The sequence below is a fragment of the Sturnus vulgaris genome, chromosome 6 (genome assembly GCF_052056855.1).
Source record: "Sturnus vulgaris isolate bStuVul1 chromosome 6, bStuVul1.hap1, whole genome shotgun sequence".
Classification (NCBI taxonomy): Eukaryota; Metazoa; Chordata; class Aves; order Passeriformes; family Sturnidae; genus Sturnus; species Sturnus vulgaris.
Window position 1 is genome coordinate 43,566,658 of NC_142248.1, and position 17,771 is coordinate 43,584,428.

General features: G+C 48.3%; 1 protein-coding gene across 2 annotated transcripts in view; it reads right to left on the reverse strand.

Annotated features, from left to right (window-relative positions):
- Positions 1–17,771, reverse strand: part of DAAM1 (dishevelled associated activator of morphogenesis 1) — an 89,946-nt gene that overhangs the window by 50,002 nt on the left and 22,173 nt on the right. For both annotated transcript variants that reach the window (XM_014871412.2, XM_088166352.1), the window contains exon 3: positions 1,961–2,184. In XM_014871412.2, the coding sequence (XP_014726898.2) occupies positions 1,961–2,143 (183 nt within the window). In that variant the 5' untranslated portion in view covers positions 2,144–2,184. The remainder of the gene's footprint in view (positions 1–1,960; positions 2,185–17,771) is intronic.

Sequence of the window (17,771 nt, forward strand, 5' to 3'; positions counted from 1 at the left end):
GCTGGGATCTGTGGAGCAGGGATCCCACTCTTGTTTGTGTCTGCAGGAGGATTGTCCATGCCAAGGGACCATCCCTACTGCTGCAATGTCCCCAGAGATACCCCCCATCCCAGGCCTGAAATCCTCCATCCCTCCCACTCTGATCCCTGATGCAAACAAGTGGGACAGAAAAGTCATGATTAAGCTGCAAGAGAAGAGCTGGCAAAGGACCAACTCCAGCTGGCAAAGCCTCCAGATCCCCTCCAACTCCTTTACCTTCCCTCAAGCCAATGGGCTGAGACAGCCAAGGACTTTGGAGGGAGCCTTAGTCCCACAGAGCAGGCACAAGCCATCCCACCCAGGAGGGCCAAGCACGATGACTTTGGGCTCCCACAGGCGTAAAGATCAGCCCAGCACCTCTGAGTGCTTTCTCTGTCTCTCTTCCAAATGTTACACAGTGGGTTTGTACAGGAACAGTGGGATCCTTTCCAAACCATTTAACTAATGCTGAAATTCAATACCCGACACCAACAGGTTACAGAGAGCAAGAAGGAGCCGTTGTAAGGACGGGCTGGGGGGATTTGCAACTTCACTCCCCTGGATGGGAATCTGCCTGCTTGTGCCCACAGGGCAGAGCTTGGCTTCCCCCTCCCTCCTACCTAGTGCTGGCTTGGGTTGAGATCTGCCTGATGGGTTTTTTGGGGAGCCAGGGGGTTGCAGCTGCCTGTAGATGAGCACAGTGGGCACACACTGTCCCCCTCCCTGCATGGCTTCAGTCCCCAGGGAGCCAGCGAGGCTCCTGCTGCCAGCACACCCCGGAGCAGCAGCTGCCTCTGGGCCTTTTTCTCACCCTTGGCTGGGGAAAAATAACTCAAAAATCTCAACAGCATGGAGAAAGGCTGGGGAGCAGAAGGGCCACACCAGGGTGTACCCCAGGCTGGACTGGCTCCTGCCTGGCTGCACGGAGCTTCCCTGTGGCACTGCCACTGCATGAAGCATCTGGATGAGTTTGGAAGAGATGTTTTGAAAATCCTGGGCTGAGATGAGGTGCACTGGCTTGGTGGGGCTCCAGCCCCCCTTCAGCCCAACAAGCCTTTGGCTGGGGCGTGGGGAAAGTGATCCATGGGAAAGAATTTGCCCAGGAAAACCTGATTTGGACGAGTTATCAGTGGAGAATAAATGAGCACAGAGACAGCCACTTCTCCTGAACAAACCCAACCTGAGCAGAGGTCTGCTGCAGGGACACTTCATCCCCACTGTGCTGTATTGGTGTCCTGGCCTGCCACATCCTGCCCTTGGAGAAGGATGTCTTGGCAAAACCAGCTTTTAGAATACAACCTGGAGCTTTCCTTACCAAGAGGCCTGGCTGAACAGGTCCATGCTGCCTGGCATCTAATGGCATGTGCTATACCTTGAGGTGTGACTGACCAGTGTCACAATTCCCAGCTCCCTCTATGCATCCAAGCACTGTAGGAAAACATCATTTCAGTGCTGAATGAACTCAAAGTACAACACCATCCAAAATACCACACCAAAATGTTTTTGCTTAGAGGAAAGTAAAGCTTTTTTTGGCTGTCAATGTTTTTCTTAATCCATGTTTTTCCAAGTTTTAGAACCAAGGGATAAAGAAACAATATCCTGATTTCCCAAGTCTCAGTGTAGCCCATACCCGACAACTTCTGTGAAGCTGAGTGCCCAGCAAGTAAAGTCACTTTGCACCTACAGGGAACATCCTGCTTTACCAGCTTGGAACCAAGACCCTGCTATAAGAAATTAAGAGTTTCTAATGAGAGAGACCACCCCAAACTGGCAGGACTTCAGGGAGGAGCAGAGCTCAGGGTTCAGCGAGAGCAGCCACCCTTCATGCCAAAGTCTGCCTGAAAACTGAAAACCAAGGCTGGGGAGACTGCGAGGAGAGGGTTGAGGGGACAGAGAGAGAAACCCCAAAAGTAGCACTGAAATGAAGAAGTATCCTACTCACCACCAGCTCGGTGAACATGGCATCCAGCTCCTCCACCGGCGGCATGGGCAGCGAGGGCTCCATGGTCTGCAGGGCGAAGCTGCTGTCATTGCGCAGCCGGTACGTGATCTCGGGGTGGTCGCTGCTGCGGAAGCAGCAGAAGATGAAGGAGATCCCCCGGCCGCTCCTCTTCCTCGGGGCCATGGCCACAATCCTCCGTGTGCCTCCCTGCTGGGCACTAGATCCTGCGGGGAAGAGAGGAGTGGAGGCTGGAGCGGCCGCCCCGCAGCGCTGCGCTCCCGTCCCGCGGCGGGAGGAGGAACCCGAGCCACCCACGCGCTCCGCACCGAGGGGAAGAGCAGACACGGCTTTCATGCCAAATATTTCTGCTCAGATTTGACGTTTACAGTCCTGGCAACCTTGACGACCACGCAAATTAAAAAAGATGCTTTTGCTTCGCCTCGTGCCGGAGCTGGCAGCGGCGGGGGTCACGCCACTGTCCCCGTGGGATGAGGAGCTCTGAGCCCCACCACTGTTGCCAACCCCAGCAAATCCCCACCAACCTCTCCATGCCATGGCAGCCAGGCCAGCCCCCCTCATACCCACACCCCATTGCCAGGAGTATGGAAAATTCAAGAAACTGCTGTCAGAACAGCTGGATGTGCATGGGGCCACCAGGTCCCCACCATGGGTGATTCAATCCTCGAAGACCTCATGTGGCTCAGCATGCCCCGAGCTACAGACAGCAGCAGAGCTGGAAAAAAAATATCCTGCACGCTTCCCTCGACTCTTAAACGTGTCCCTAAACATCCACCAGTACGGCGGCTCTTTTTCATGGAAAGTTTTGTTTGGCTTTAATTAGATAAACCTTACTTGCAGCTCCAGTAAATATTTACAAGACGCGATTTCAGCTGATAAAAATCACACGGTGCTGGTAGCTCAGATTTTCCTAAGCAGTGCTGACGTCGGGCACCGCTGGCCCCGGTGGCTGCTTGGGTTTTGCTGATTTCTGAAACTCTGGTTGGGAGCAAAGCTCAGGGCAGGAACCTGCCTGCATAGTGACAGCAAGGACCAGGCAAAAGCTGCCCCAAAATTGCGACTCTTAAGTCAGTGACACAAGAGGAGGGTCACCTATGAGGAATGAGGAGTGTGGAGAAACACTCTAATGAGAAAAATCAACCAGCAAAGTGGGGAATTTTCGAAAGCCTAAACATTTGTCTTACAAAGTTACACACCCACATATTTTATCTCTGCAAAACAAGACACTGAGATGTTAAGAGACTGGACAAACAGCCAAGGTTGAAATATGGATGACTCAGATTTATTAACAAAGCTATGAAGAGACTCAGGGGAAAAAAGGTCAGCATTTGGAAAGGAGTGTCTGATCTCCCTGGAGCCTGCCATTCCCTCCAACTATGGATTTATACAGCAGAACAAACAGCTGCTGTGCCCTGTGGAGAGCCAGGGCTGGGGTCAGACCCGAGGTCAGACCCTGCACCACCACAGCATGGCAAACACTGCCCCCTGAAAGCAGGGACCTTGCACAAAATCCAGGCTCTACCCACAGTTCTTGAACAGATGATTTGACCCCTGAAATGATCTCGATGGCACGTTTTTAGCACATGGTGTAATCATCTGCTGAACCACGAACGATGGGAAACAGCTATTGGATCTTCACACAGGATAATCCCAGGCTGTGCAATTGCTCTGTGTGCCCAGCCTGCAGAGTCCCCCCTTCCTGAAGGGCCCCAAATCTCATTTCACATTTTTACATCTTGGATGTAGAAATATGCAGCCGCTGGAGGAATTTCAGCTGCCATGAAAGCTCTCTCATCACGGCTCCCCAGCAGCCAGCACCGCAGCAAATCCATTAGTTGCCTGCTGGCATCCCCTCGGTGTCAGCAGGGTTTGGGGACCTGCTGCCGAGTTTCTCTCCTAAAGAAGGGAGGGAAACAAAAAGCCAAAGGCACACGGATTTCTGTCCACTCCAACGTGGAGGAAAACACCGCAGGTTTGGGTTTTAGAGAGCCACAAGGAGCAGGGTGCAAAGGGAGATGCTGGTGGCTGCCCACCGCTTTGTGTCCAGCACAGGAGCTCTGTCCCAACCTACACTGGGTCCTCAGATGTGCAAAGTTTGGTCACTTGGTCATTCCAAGTCCATGGGTACAGCCACACCATTCCCAAAGCAGTGTCTGATCCTGATCCTGCTCCAGGAGCAGACCCAGCTCTTCCACGGGGCATTTTCCATCTCCTTTTCAACACCGTGTCAATCTCGTCCTTGAAACCTGCTGCTACATACAAGCTCTGACTTGGGCTTACAAAAACGTGTGGAAAGCTTTTATCAGAACAACACCTGCTCTTCAGAGATACGCACTCCTGACAATGTTTTATGAGGAATCTGAATGACAGACCAAAAGGCAAGGTTTTATTTTGGGGTTTGAAGCAGACAGCCATGCAGCAACCAAGACAAGGTACTTTTGAGCTGCTTCCAGCTCTGGAGCTATTGAGGCTCCTCATTTTCATCTATAAACAATTTAAAAAGCCAAACCACCCTATAATGCAGACTGAGTGGGCTGTAGGTTATTAGCAACCAAGGCTAAAAAAAGGTTAGGGAGAGAATATGTTAGCTACCAGGCAAATAGCATTAAACCTTCAGAAGGCTGATGAATATTCATTGACATGATGGATCAAAATCAAAACACAGCTCCCTGGCAGGTCACTGGGAGCTGCAGACAGCTTGCATCGTCAGAACAAAGTCCAGCTACACAGCCTCCTCCTCCCCTGCAAATCCTGCAGAAATTGGTTATTCAAGAAGAAAAAGCAGCAGCCTCTGGCAATCTGGAGGCTTGTGTTAAGGAGAACAGAAGGGACAAGTTCTATGCCGCATCATATGTTAAGTGTCCTGCTCGTACCTTTGACTGCTAATTAGATCAATAAATTTAAGTCAGATTGTGATCTGATGGTGCCTTCTGGCCTCTATTATTGAGCGGGCCAGAATAAATTAAGCTTAATTGCCCCTGTATGAACAGAGCCAGGGAAGATAGGTTGGGAAGGGTCACTAAGGGAACTTGTAGCCAAGCCCAAATCTCAAGGCAGGGCTGATGGGGCTGAATCATTCCTAAACAACCCGGTTTTCACAGAAACAAGGGTGAAAATGTGTGTGTGATGGGCTCAAACTGGAAACCCAGACTGAAGAGAAGGAGGAGAAGGAGCTTTGCTCTCATGTGTGCGACCAGGACGGATGGAGGGCACCCAGCTCAGTGATACACAGAGATAGGAATTTAGTGTCAGTGATACAGAGATAGGAGTTTACTTCTCCCCAGCCCTAAATAGAAAAGCATCAAGCCTACATCGCCCTGAGCAGTGTTTAAATGAAATCAGTCATTAGCAGAAAATTGGACCCTGGTGTTGCTTCCTCCTTTGCTTTAAGGAAAGGAGAGCAGCAATTACCACTTGCATATTCAACAGCCTCCTCAGCAAGCTAAATTAAACTGTGTGGAGTAAGGAGCTGCCAAAGCCTGTCTGTGACCGATGCCCCGACCAGCTGGTTGGGAGCCAGCACCGGTATTGCAGCATTGCGGTCTGCAGCCTAAAAATACCCAACAAGGGCACAAACACATGCAAAGGAGAGCACACGCTCCCCTTCACACCCGCCTCCTCCAAACCCACCCAGCAGCCAGGAGCTAAAACCTCAGACATGAATATTAGCTTGTTGTTTTCCTGGCTCCCCTCCCAAAATGAGGATGCAAGATCCCGAGTGAGCTCTTTCTCTGAACGTGGAGCTTTATTCCAGCACAAGGAGGGAGTGGTTTTGGTTAACAGCGCTCACTGACCCTCTCTGCCATGTCCTCACCAATTTCAGCACTTTGGCCCATGCCAAGCTTTGCCTGCCTTTACTCTGCAAGAGCTTCAGCACAGCCTGGGATGCTCCCAAACAATGGAAATATTCCAACTCTCATCCATCACTGCCAAGTGATGTCCTTGGCTGGTGATGGTTGGGAGACACTTGGCTCCAGCAAGGACTTAAGGAAGATGCCATCACTGTCACCAAGTGTTAAAGCCAGGTATACTGGACCCCTTTTCTCAGCACTTAGAAAGCAGGAATTTGACATTTCACACAGTGCACCCTAGAGATGTCCCACCCCATCACTGAGCCATGCTCATCCTCCTCCCTCAGGGATTCTCCCGATGAATTCAACACCCAGAACAGGGCACAGCACAAGGTAACTTGCATCAGTTTTTTTAATAAACAATTCTAGATGATTTTTCCTCCTTCGTTAAGCCACATCCAGACCTTCACAGCAATAAAAACTGGATGCTCCCACAGCATTTTTCAGACCAGCTGTACATTTGCAGCATTCACTGAGAAGCACCAAAGCCCTTCACAGGCACATTTTAATTTTTCGCCTTACAGACCCAAGACAGTAACCCAACCTCTTCTTGTGTTTGGTTCTGATTGTGAGCCCTCCAAAATGTGTTCATGGTGCTCTGCCCATCCAAGAGGAGGCTGCACATCCCTCTCAAGAGAGAGAAGTGCTCCTCCATTTCACATTTCCACCAAAGCTGGTGCATGGAAACACTTTTTACTGAGGAGGGGGGTCCTAAGTATTATTCAATTTTAAAAATAAAACGTTTGACATTGAGCTCTTGCATGGATGAAATGCTCACAAATAGGATTGCCCTCCCCTGAGCAGGAATCACCTTCTCTCCAACACAGAAGCTCAGAGGATCTGAGCCCATTACCAGCACCTCCACCGTGCTGAGCATCCCCAGCACAGCTGCTGCTGTTTAAAGCAACCAGAATGATCTTTTGGCCACAAACTCTCATGATGATTTCCAAAACCCCCTTTCCGCAGTGTAAAGCTGTTTTCAGGCATGGGCTGTACAGGGGAGCAATGTCTGTGTTTGGAAGAAATGAGTGGATATCTTGAGGAGGGGGCAAAAAGCCCAAAACATTCAGCTAAAAGGCTTTAAACTATTGATTGCTTTTTTCTCCACCCATCTACTCTCCAAACAGCAGCCCGAAAGGGATGGGAACAGTACCCTTTCCATGATGCAGCTGCCAGGAGGAGCCTGACTCATCACTAGTGCATCACAAGAGCTGTAATTCTCAGCACAAGCAAAGACCTGGTTTTCATGGATTTAGAAATACATCTGCCAAATTGTGAATTACCCCGATCCTCTTTCCTTGTCCCACAAATCCTATTATACTCTATGGAGCTAACAGAAAGAGTGTTTTGTGTCTCCATACCTTGCTTGGGCTACCTGGTGCCTGAAGGCCACCAGCACAGTGTCCCTGATGCCACGGGGAGATGGCTGCAGCCACAGGCTCTGCTCACTCCAGCAAAGCCCCATGTGCCAGCATCATCAACAACTCAGTGCTTGCCTAAAATGTGTCACCTCCTCTTTCCATCCTTTCCTTTTAGTGTGGCGTTTTTGTCATATCCTGAAGCATACATCTGGGCCTGCTGTCTCGCAAGAAAACATTTTGTTCAGCTCAAGGGCAGATGAGCTTCAGGAACTTGATGGCCACAACCAGGGTGCAGCAAGAAAAATTAGACCAAGTTCATTCCAGAGCTAGTGAGGGAAAGAGAGTTTAATGAATTTGTAACAGGCCAGAAAAGCCTTCCTTTTTCCACTTTAAACTTACACCTATCAAAAGTGCTGCGAGAGACTTTTTGGTGTCTGCATGGGGCTCCCACCTGGAGGTGTTGATGCTATTCAGGGAAAAGAGCAACAAACTCCACGGTGCTGTGAGAGCACCATGGCCTGGCTTGCCTGTCACCTCTCCAGCACACCAGAGAGGTCCCTGCCAAGGGAAGCACACGCTGCTGACTCTGTAATCCACTTTTCAGGGGGAAGAGCGTGGTGCACAGCAGGGTGAGACGGGATCTGCCTTAGAGCTCTCCAGCTGAAATCAATCCTCGCAGCAGCGCTGCTCGCTTTGGCAAGCCAGCAAAAATCCGGAGCAGGGCATGGTTGATGGTGTGCTGCAGGATGTTCAGGGCATGGAGACAAGCTGGGATCCAAGGAGAGGGCTGAGGGCTTGCAGCATTTATCAGGAGCTGGCCCAGGGAGCCCCACACAGCCCTTGATCCCCTCTGGTGCACGGCTCGGTGAATGTATTAATCCAACCAGGAAAGACGCTGCTGCAGCAAAACTTTGTTTAGTTTTTGAGGATTAAAAACCAAACCTTGCTGGAAGTTTCCCAGCCATCGAGATGGTGAGCAGCACAGTAACACTGGAGGTCACAAGTTCTCCACTAAAAGTGTAAATTTCATCAGTGGCAAGCTGAGCACTGGCACCAGATCCTCCAAACCACTACAGATCACTTCTTACAGGAGATCCAGCAGATCAGCTCAGGCAAATACCATTTCTTTCAGGAACAAGGACAACAACATGGAGCCACAGACAAGACCCAGTTTGCAAACCTCTATAAATACATATATATATATTTCTTGATATTCACTAGGGTGCTGAATGACCCAATTTTGCAGACACACATATCCCGTTTTCCCAGAAACCAGGCGGATCCGTGGTTCTCTTTTTGCAGAATCAAACCAAAAAAGGTGGGGTGCGTTGGCACTGGTGGGAGGAAGAAACAGTTTTCAAGTCATATATTGCTCCCTGAAATGTACTCCATGATTTGCATCCTGAAACCCAGTCACACTTATCCAAGCCCAAGAGACTTTCCAGGAAGGCAGAGCTGGCAGGGGAGGCTCTCCAGGAAGGATGCTGGGGCTCCCTGTCCCAGCCCAGTTATAAAAGGTAACACAGAAATAAACCAGCAGAAAGGAAAGGGGCTGTGGGTCCTGGTGCTCTCCTCACCCCACTCTTGTTTTGGGGCAGCAGCTGCATTGTGGTGGGCTCAAAGGGGCAGACACAGCCCTTTCAGAGCTGAGGTTACCTGCAGGGAGGGATTAGCACCCACCCAAGGCTCTCCTGAAAGCCTGAAGCCTTGCAGGGAAGAGCCTCCCAAAACTTGTCCTGTGCCATTTGAACCTGGTCTCTCTTTGGGAGTGTCCAGGCTGGGTGATGCCAAGCCTTGTCCAGCAGTCCTCAAGGACAAAACCATTTAAGAAAGAGGGATGCAAGACCCCTGGGCAGCTCAGGGGGCTCCTACAGCCTCGCTGAGAATCCTCTTCCATTCTGGCTCCATCCCCATCACAAGCACCAATCCAGCCCCACTCCCTTTCCACTGCTGGTTTTGGCCCTAGCTGGGAGAAAACTGCTCATTCAAAGCACAACACAGCTCCAGAAGGTGTTAATGCCAGCTGTAAAGCCCAGCCCAGATATCACAAGTTCTGACTACTCCCTTTGACAATGCAAACGCTGTTAATACAAACTCAGCAGCCTGGCAAGCAAGAGAGGAGTTGTATTTCCCACTGGAGGAGGATATTTGTTTGCCAATTAGCCTTTTCCCGGAGAACAACAGTTCAATAAACAGCCTTCCTTTATTTTAATTCCTCCCGTTTTTCATCCCTGCTCCTCCAGTGAATATTTGGGCTGTGACTGTGATTTATTGTATGCAAACCCTCACTGCTGAGCTTTCCATTTCAGTGCTCCCCATTTCAGCAGTAATCCCTGGGGTGAGACTGGCTGAAGGCAGGCAGGTTTTTATCCTCTTTTAAAGCCTCTTAATTTGGCTTCACAAAGTGGAGTTTCCAAGTTGCTCAGCAGCAGATGCTTCCAGTCCATCAGCACAGCAACATCTGCCACGGGGCCAGCACCACAAGGCAACAAGGAGCTACTGGCTGAGTCCCAGAGGGCTTTTTTTGGGGGGTGTTTGGAGTTTTTTTAGCACTACCTGTGCTTAAGGTGAGGCTGCTGGAACCACAGGCGTTCAGGCATTTTGTGGTGTGGAGCAGGCTGGTTTCTTTCTCTCTCAAAATGGGAACTTGATGAAGGCTGCTGTAAATAGGAGTCCTTCCCAGCAGGGACTCTGATGGCTAAGTATCATTAAACTTCAAGATATCATTAAACTCATGGTACAGAAGGTGCCCAGAGCAAACAAAACACACTTGTCAGATCTCTCAGCTAGCCTACCCATCTGCAATGCTGATTTTCTTTTAAAGGTTTTTAAATTCTGATGTTAATCCAGAGTGATTTTCCCCCCTAAAGTACAAACCTGAGGTTGAGAATTCCTTGATAAATATGTCTAATGGCAGAAAAGGCCTGCTGGCCACTTTTCCTTCCAGTATGACACTAATACCTCCCTGTGCTCCAGCAGATGAACACCAAAAAACAATGTATGTGAGCTCACATCAGGCACAATATAATCCCAACAGCTCCCACCCAGCCTGGGAAAAAACAGCAACTTTTATCATATTTCACTGAAATACTGATTGCATTTAAAGAAACAAAAAAAAAACAATAAAAATCAGGTGAGCACAGCAAGTGAGATTAATTGAAGGCTTGGTCATACTTATTTTATGTGGCTACAACAAAATGTAGCTTATGGCAAAAGCCCTGCTTTGACCAGGATGGATCTGCAGCATCCCAAGCCACAGGGCAGCAGGACTCGATTTTCCAGGACAGCTGCTCAAATCCACCACATGCAACTCAGAGACCTGTCTTAATGGGGGCATGTGGTTTTAATTGCCTAATTATCCAGCCTCTGACAGAGGGGATGGACCAAAGGAAGGCTCCTCTTCCCCTGCTGGAGCATCCAGAGGGGAATGTCAGTCCAGTGGAGGTCCCAAGGGGATGCATTTAAAAATCAATAGAGGCTATTTTAATGCTTAATCCGGGGAAGTATCAGCATCAGCAGCATCAATACAAACCGAATTTATACACACTGAGTACATGCACAGGATTGTTAGTTTTTCCTCTGTGCATTGATTTAACCAAATCAGGTTTTCCCCAGAGTTTGGAATCCAAACAGGGCATCCAGAGCATCTCGAGTGCTTCAGGCACCCTGCCTGCCTTCATCTCTATACACTGCTCAAAAAATAAGCCTCTGCACCCCACCTGAGCAAACATTTCAGTGAGGAACCCCCCTGGAAGGGCAATATTATCACTGCAACAGTGGGCACATCCCTTCCACAGCTACATATGGGAGTGGATTTCTCTCCTTTGCAGGTTTTCACACTGCACCCAGCACAAATTGCAACTCAAGCTTCCCACTCCTGTAGGTATTTATACAATCATCTCTCTTTTCATTAAAAAAAAAAAAAAAAAAAAAAAGCTAGCAATTGCAAATAACCACTTTGAAAAAGTGGCCCAGGGGGAACTTGAGAGGCTCAGACACCCTGAGAGAACATAACTATGTTTGATTTTTTTAAATTTCATTGCATCTGCAGCAGTAGAGCAGACTTTCTCAAACCAGTCCTGCCCCTTTCCAAGCTGGTTGTGACTGGAATGATTAATTTTCTTTGGGTTAGTGCTGGAAACAGCATTGCTAATTCAGAGGTGTTTTAGTTACAGAGTCAAGGTCTTTTCTGCCCCTCACCCCACAGTTAGGATGCTGGGGATGCACAGGGAGCTGGGAGGGGACACAGCCAGGACAGGTGAGCCCAAGTGACCAAAGGGATATTCCAGACTGGTGGAGTCATGCTCAGCATATAAAGGACACCTCTGGAGTGATGGCATCTTGACTTCTCCCCATCAACACCAGTCTGGTTCACCCTCAGTCCAAACCAATGGAGAACTTCACATTTTTAGAGGTGAGTCCTGGGGGTGGCTGGGTCTTGCAGAGCTCTTCACACCTGGGCAAGGCTTCAGGTGCTCTGGTGGTCATTTGTAACAGGGTGGTGTTTGCACCACTTCATTAGTGGTTTGTCTGAAGTTTTTTTTGTCTTCACTCAGAGCCAGAATTAAACAACATGAAGGAGACGAATTTTCTCGTCTTCAGGCTTGGTTGTTTATTAAATCTTATCTAAAGTACCAAAAGTTCATCAACACTTCCAGCTACCAGCTAGAAGCAAGCAAAATGGAGATGAACCTAGCTAGTTACAAGATCTCTTAAAGCTAAACAGTCCAATAGAGAATTAACACCTATATTATTTATACTTTTAACCCAATAACCAAACTCGCGTGACCCTCAGTGCAGCACTAACAGAAACTACTGCCTGAAAGCATGAAGAAGATGAACACCAAAAAAGACACCACCCAAAATCCTCCATCTTGTCCCATACCTATTACTATATTATAAAAACCTCAAATTTAAAACCCTTCACCATGTGAAATCACACACTTCTATTTAACTACACACCTGTGATTTTAACTCCATCACTCAAATTTGGAGCCTTCTCCAAGGCCTCAGGTCAAAAGCAGTGTTCTCCAGGGGGTCAAGTGTCAGAAAGCACAGAAAGCTCAAAAAAAACAGGTTTCTGGGATCCAACAATCATTCCTTCAAAGCTTCCCTCCTTTCATGGCTTCAGGGCAATGCATTTGACTGACACCAGGTCTGCCCAGATCTGCAGTGAGAAAATACACCCCCAACACCCAGAAACACTCTCCCATTTCTTCAGAAGCTTTTGAAACACCTCTATCAGCAAAAGTGGCAATGCAGTTGGCTGATGGAGGCCGCTCAGGGCCGCAGATTTGCATTCACCAGAATGTCAGGGGTTCCAGCACAGCCCAGACATCACCACGGATAACAAAGAGGGGCCCACCAAGATTGAAACCCGTGACTCCATCTCAAACCTTTCCTAGAACAGACAGCCTGCAGGTTCACTGCCCAGACACCACCCTAAACCTTGCAAAACATTTTCCCCCCTTGTCTGACCTCTGCATCCCATTGCCCCACATTAACACTGCAGTCTGGATGGCCTAAACATGGTAATGACATAATGCAGACTGACCCCCACATCATCCACAATCTTCTGACTGTCCACAGGGGAAGGGAATGAAATGGCTTTTGGATAACAAATCTTTGCAGCATTTTCCATCACAAGACCTGTAACACTGAAGTGAAAGCTTGAAAAAGCTGCAAATTGGATTTAGATACCTGAAAATTCCAGATTCACTCCACTACTGCCAGAGTTGTCACAGGAAGAGAAAGCACCCTGAAATAATTGCCTCTCCAGGCAAAAACTTTCAAATCGCCCTTAATGCAGATTTTTAGAGCTGGCAAGAGCTACCAATCCCCATGGACTGCAAAATGAGCCATGAGAGGAGGCAGAGAGGAGAAAAAGCATCTTCCAGGCAATCACAGGCATTTTTTTCCCAGCTGAGTGCCTAGTGTGAAGAGCAACCCATGCATCAACAGGAGCACTTGACACATGCCAGCGCTTTCTAAATTCACTTTCAGTAGATTTACCAACACGTCCTATGGAAAAGGAATGCATGCTATGCAAATCCAGCCTCAGACTGTTCCCTGCCTAATCTAGCTTTAGATTCAAATGCTTATTACCATGGCATCTAATCAGGTCATGTGTAATAGACAGGTTTAGTTTGGGCTCCCAGGACTTCAGCTGTGTTCTTGCTAAGGCACTGAATGCAGAAAGAAAAAAGGGAACAAAGAGAAAAAAAAAAAAAAAAAAAAAAACCAACACTGCAAATAATTCAGGTTTTGGTGGAAACCAGGCCTGGAAAGAAGCATTGACACCTACCAGTAAAAGCCAGGCTGATATGCAAACATTTGGCAGCTCACCAAGGACACACTGAATGTCAAGTCCTGTTTGCACCCCATCATATCCCTGCAGGGAAATTGGTGTCTGGTCTTTCAGGGTCTCTCCCTTCCTCCTGAGACAAGATGATGAAATTATCTCACACATCTACCAGCAGCACCAAGGCCAGCTGGTCACACCAAAACCTCCAGATTACCTTACAGATGCTCTGAGCAGCCACACCAGCACCTCCAGAGCCTGAGTAACATGTGCCAGCCACGAGCTGCTGCTGGGTTAGGGAGGAAGGGGGTACATCACTGCATTAGGGTCTGCAGCATGACACAGGGACCATGGGAATGTCATTCAAACCTCCCTGTTTGGCATCAGCCAAACAGCTCTGGCCAAGGCAGTCTCTGTCCTAATCAGCACCAGGCAAAATGCTTCATTTAACTTCGGAGTTTGTGAAATTCGTTGTGCTCAAACCAACCCTGGTACCTCCAGGACACAACCCACAGCCTCTTGTCTCCACCATGCAGCTGCAGCTCAGCCACTGGGCAGCAGAAATAAGCCAGAGGCAGGGACACAGGGACACAGGACCCCCCACTCAGGCTTCTCCTCTCCATCTTCTGCTCACCTGCCAGGCTGTGCTTTCCTGCTATACAGCATGGAGAGGTTTCCAACAGCACTGCCCAGCTCCCACCTTCAGGATGCTGAACCCCAGCAGCACCCCCTGCCTCCACAGTGCCAAACATGGACTGGCAACCAGCTCCAGCAAAAAGTCAAGACATCCAAAGACATCCAAAGACATGTCACCAGTTTCTGAAGACCCTACAAGACAGTGCTGACCCTGTTATGTTACCAAAACTACATTTGGTGGGGTGAGCAGCACTAGGAATATCAACATGAATGGAAAGATTTCCTTCTGTGAATCTCAGCAACTTTTAGAGTGAGGGGCTCTAAATAAGCCACTTTTAGAGTGAGGCTGCAGGAGGAACTTGCATTTATTAGACATCAGAGAATTCACTGAGGTGAACATCCCCCCAGCAACACCTACATGTCTGCACAGAGACCTGCAGTGTGGGCTCTCTGGTGTCTCATAACATGGCAAATCCAACTAAAGCACTCTATGGCTTGGATGTTCATAACATTTATGTGTATTCCCTGGTGTCTTGTACAGGCTGAAGTTCCACTGCATCCCTTAATAAAAAAACCTCCACAGCACCCTTCTAACTTGATGGCTGCTTTGACAAAAATTGCAGCAGCTCCTCAGATGAGAGTTGAAAAACCAATCTGAAAGAAAGGACAAAACCAGGCAATGGATTTAATGAATTGTCAGTGGCGGGAGGGGAGCAGATGGACAGACTGATTTTAAGGCTTCCCTTCATTAGCAAATTAAACTAAAATCATGGGTTAACTTTCAACAATGCACGCTATTACTCAGAAGAGTGAGGCAGCTGATAGCCTGCTACTCAGGCACATGTTTCTCTATGCTTCATCATTTACTGAATTAATAATCAAATGCTTTGAAAGGAGAAGGAAAAAAAAACAGAGAAACCAGAGGCTACAGCTCTCAGTGTTCTCATCAGCCTGTTCAAAGACCAAGCCAGATTTACCAGTGCCTGCATCACTGTGCTGGTGTCTGGCCAGGCTCTCCCTCCAGCACCTCCCCAGCTCACAGCTGCACCTGGAACTGGTCTGGGGGACTTTTTTCCTTGCTCCTGTAGCCAAAACAACCAGCAGGGATGGTTAAACTAGGTGGAAAGATCCCTGTTTCCATACAGCCCAGCCTGTGGCACAAAAGGAAGAAACTTTGTGAGACTCCCTGCCTGAGGACACGGATGGAGGAGCTCATGGAGGAGCTCTTCCCAGCACCAAAGGAACCATGCAAATAGCATTTACCAGCTCACAGGTATTAAATACTTCAGCAGAGTCATGCTCACTTGTGAACCAAAAAAAAACCAAAACCTCCCATTCCTGTATTTACAGCCACTGCCACTTCTACAGCAGTCTCCAGGACAGGGTCATTCCCAGTGATGACTGTGAGGAAGACCTAGGGAAGAGATCCATGGCACAGACACTTATGGACAGCTCACACCAAGTGAAAAAAATACTTCCAAGCCTCAGAAGCTGCATTGCTGGAGCTGTGAATAACACACAGGCAGAGAGCATGGTTTGCTTATGATGAGCCAGGATGACAACCCCGTGGAAATGTAAAAATAATTTAATGAATAAGTATATTTAGATTTATAATCCCACAGCAGCTTTATTTATAGGGATGCCAATCACTTTTACACAGATATAAAATTGGCTGGCAGAATGCCTTAGACTATATCCAGAAACCCATCTGCAACAAATCTAAGCTGTGATATCCCCACATTCGTTTGGCCAAACAATAACGCTGATGCCAGTCATCTTCCCTTTAAATGTGCAGATGGGCCACGAGGGGCTTGCCAAGCCTCCCCCTCAGCCAAAGATGGATGAATTCCCCTATCACCTACTGTAAACTGGTTGGGGAAAGGACCAGATGAAGGAAAACCAGTCACCATCTGGGCTGTGTGGATTCCAACACCGAGGCAATGCTGGCTGGAGAACAAGCCTGCATCCAGCTGGCTACAGGTGAACTTCTTTCAGAACCTTCCATCACTCAAGTGGGGAGCTGTGAGCTGTAAGCAAGGTTAAAAAGCCCCATGGAGCTCTGCAGCACCTTTAAAAGGTGGGGGCATTAAAGTAGGGCTCTTGGGTATGGTTTTTTTTGATTCATCGTTCAAGACACAAAGGTGGGACAGAGGAAGATGCAGGAGAAATTAACTGAAAGTCATCACTTGGCTCAATCTCAAAGCAGATGAGGATTTCTAGTGATCCTTGCCTAGGATCTCACAACTTTATCTAAGCCTGCAGATGTCAAGGGGAGAGGCTGCTGTGGATTTCCACAGGGCTGGTGACCACCTGGAAAACTGAAAAGTCACAATTAGTTCACAAGAAACGAAGAAAAACCTGCTCTTCATCCCCAGGGACTTCTGGGGACTGGTTGTCTCAGAAATGGGGCAAAATAGGGATGGCTCCATGTCAAATACAGACTCTAGGTAACTGCAGTTCATCCATAAAGCTTTCAGTATCCTGGCAAATGCCAAGGTGGAAAAGGTTACTCTGGAATATTACTTTGAACAGCTCTGGGAACAAACCCAGCATTAATTTTCAACACTTATTCAGCAAATGATTTGAATAAACTGAGGAAGGCTCGTGCACACATACTGACAGCATTATTTGGTAGATTTTTGCCTCTGCTCCTGAGATAATTTATGACAAAATAACTCCCAGCAAAGACAATCACCTTCCAGACCGATGAGTGTATTTAACTACCCTTGGGGACAAGGTAACCTCTCAAGATGCCTTCCAGCACAATTTCAGTACCATTTTACACCACAAACTATTTTCACACTGTCATTTGCTCTGATTTATTCCTGGAAATAAGTTTGTCTGAAAGAGTAACTGATGGAAAGAAGAAAAAAAAAAAAAAAAACCAGAAACCCAACAGCAGTTTTCTTGCTCAAGGACAAAGCAAAGTAAAACAACCAAGCACAGAGCTACGGCATCCTCGATCCAAATGTTTTCCAAAACATTTCCAAATGTTTCTCAAAGCTTCCAGATGAAGCTTTCATAACAAGGCTGCAACCCCTCCAAAGCCTCGGGCACTGAGTGTGGCATCACGGTGTGTTGCAGCAGAGACACCAAGGAGATGGCTGGTGGTGACTTTGTCAAAACACACCCCAGAGCCCTGCACAGAAAACAGAGTTTCAGAGAAAAACTGCCTCTGCTTCCTCCACAGGACATATGGCAGAGTGACAGAGGAGCCTGATTCCTTCCTGGGCTTTCAGGAAGGGACAGTCCCTCTGTACTGAGCACTGGAGAGGCCACACCTCAAATGCTGTGTCCAGCTCTGAGCCCCCCACAGGAAGGACACTGAGGTGTGCAGAGAAGGGAAGGGAGAACAACTCTGATGAGGAGTAGATGGTGGGGCTCAGCCTGGAGAAAGGGATGCTCAGGGGGGACCTTCTCACTCTACAATTCCCTGACAGGAGGGGACAGCCAGGTGGGGCTCAGGCTCTGCTCCCAGGGGACAGGACAAAAGGACACGGCCTCAAGCTGTGTCAGGAGAGGTTCAGGTTGGACATCAGGAACATCATCTTCACTGAAAGGGCTGTTAAGCACTGAGACAGAGTGCCCAGGGCAGTGGTGGAGTCACCATCCCTGGAGGTGCTCAAGAAACAACTTTGTGTGGC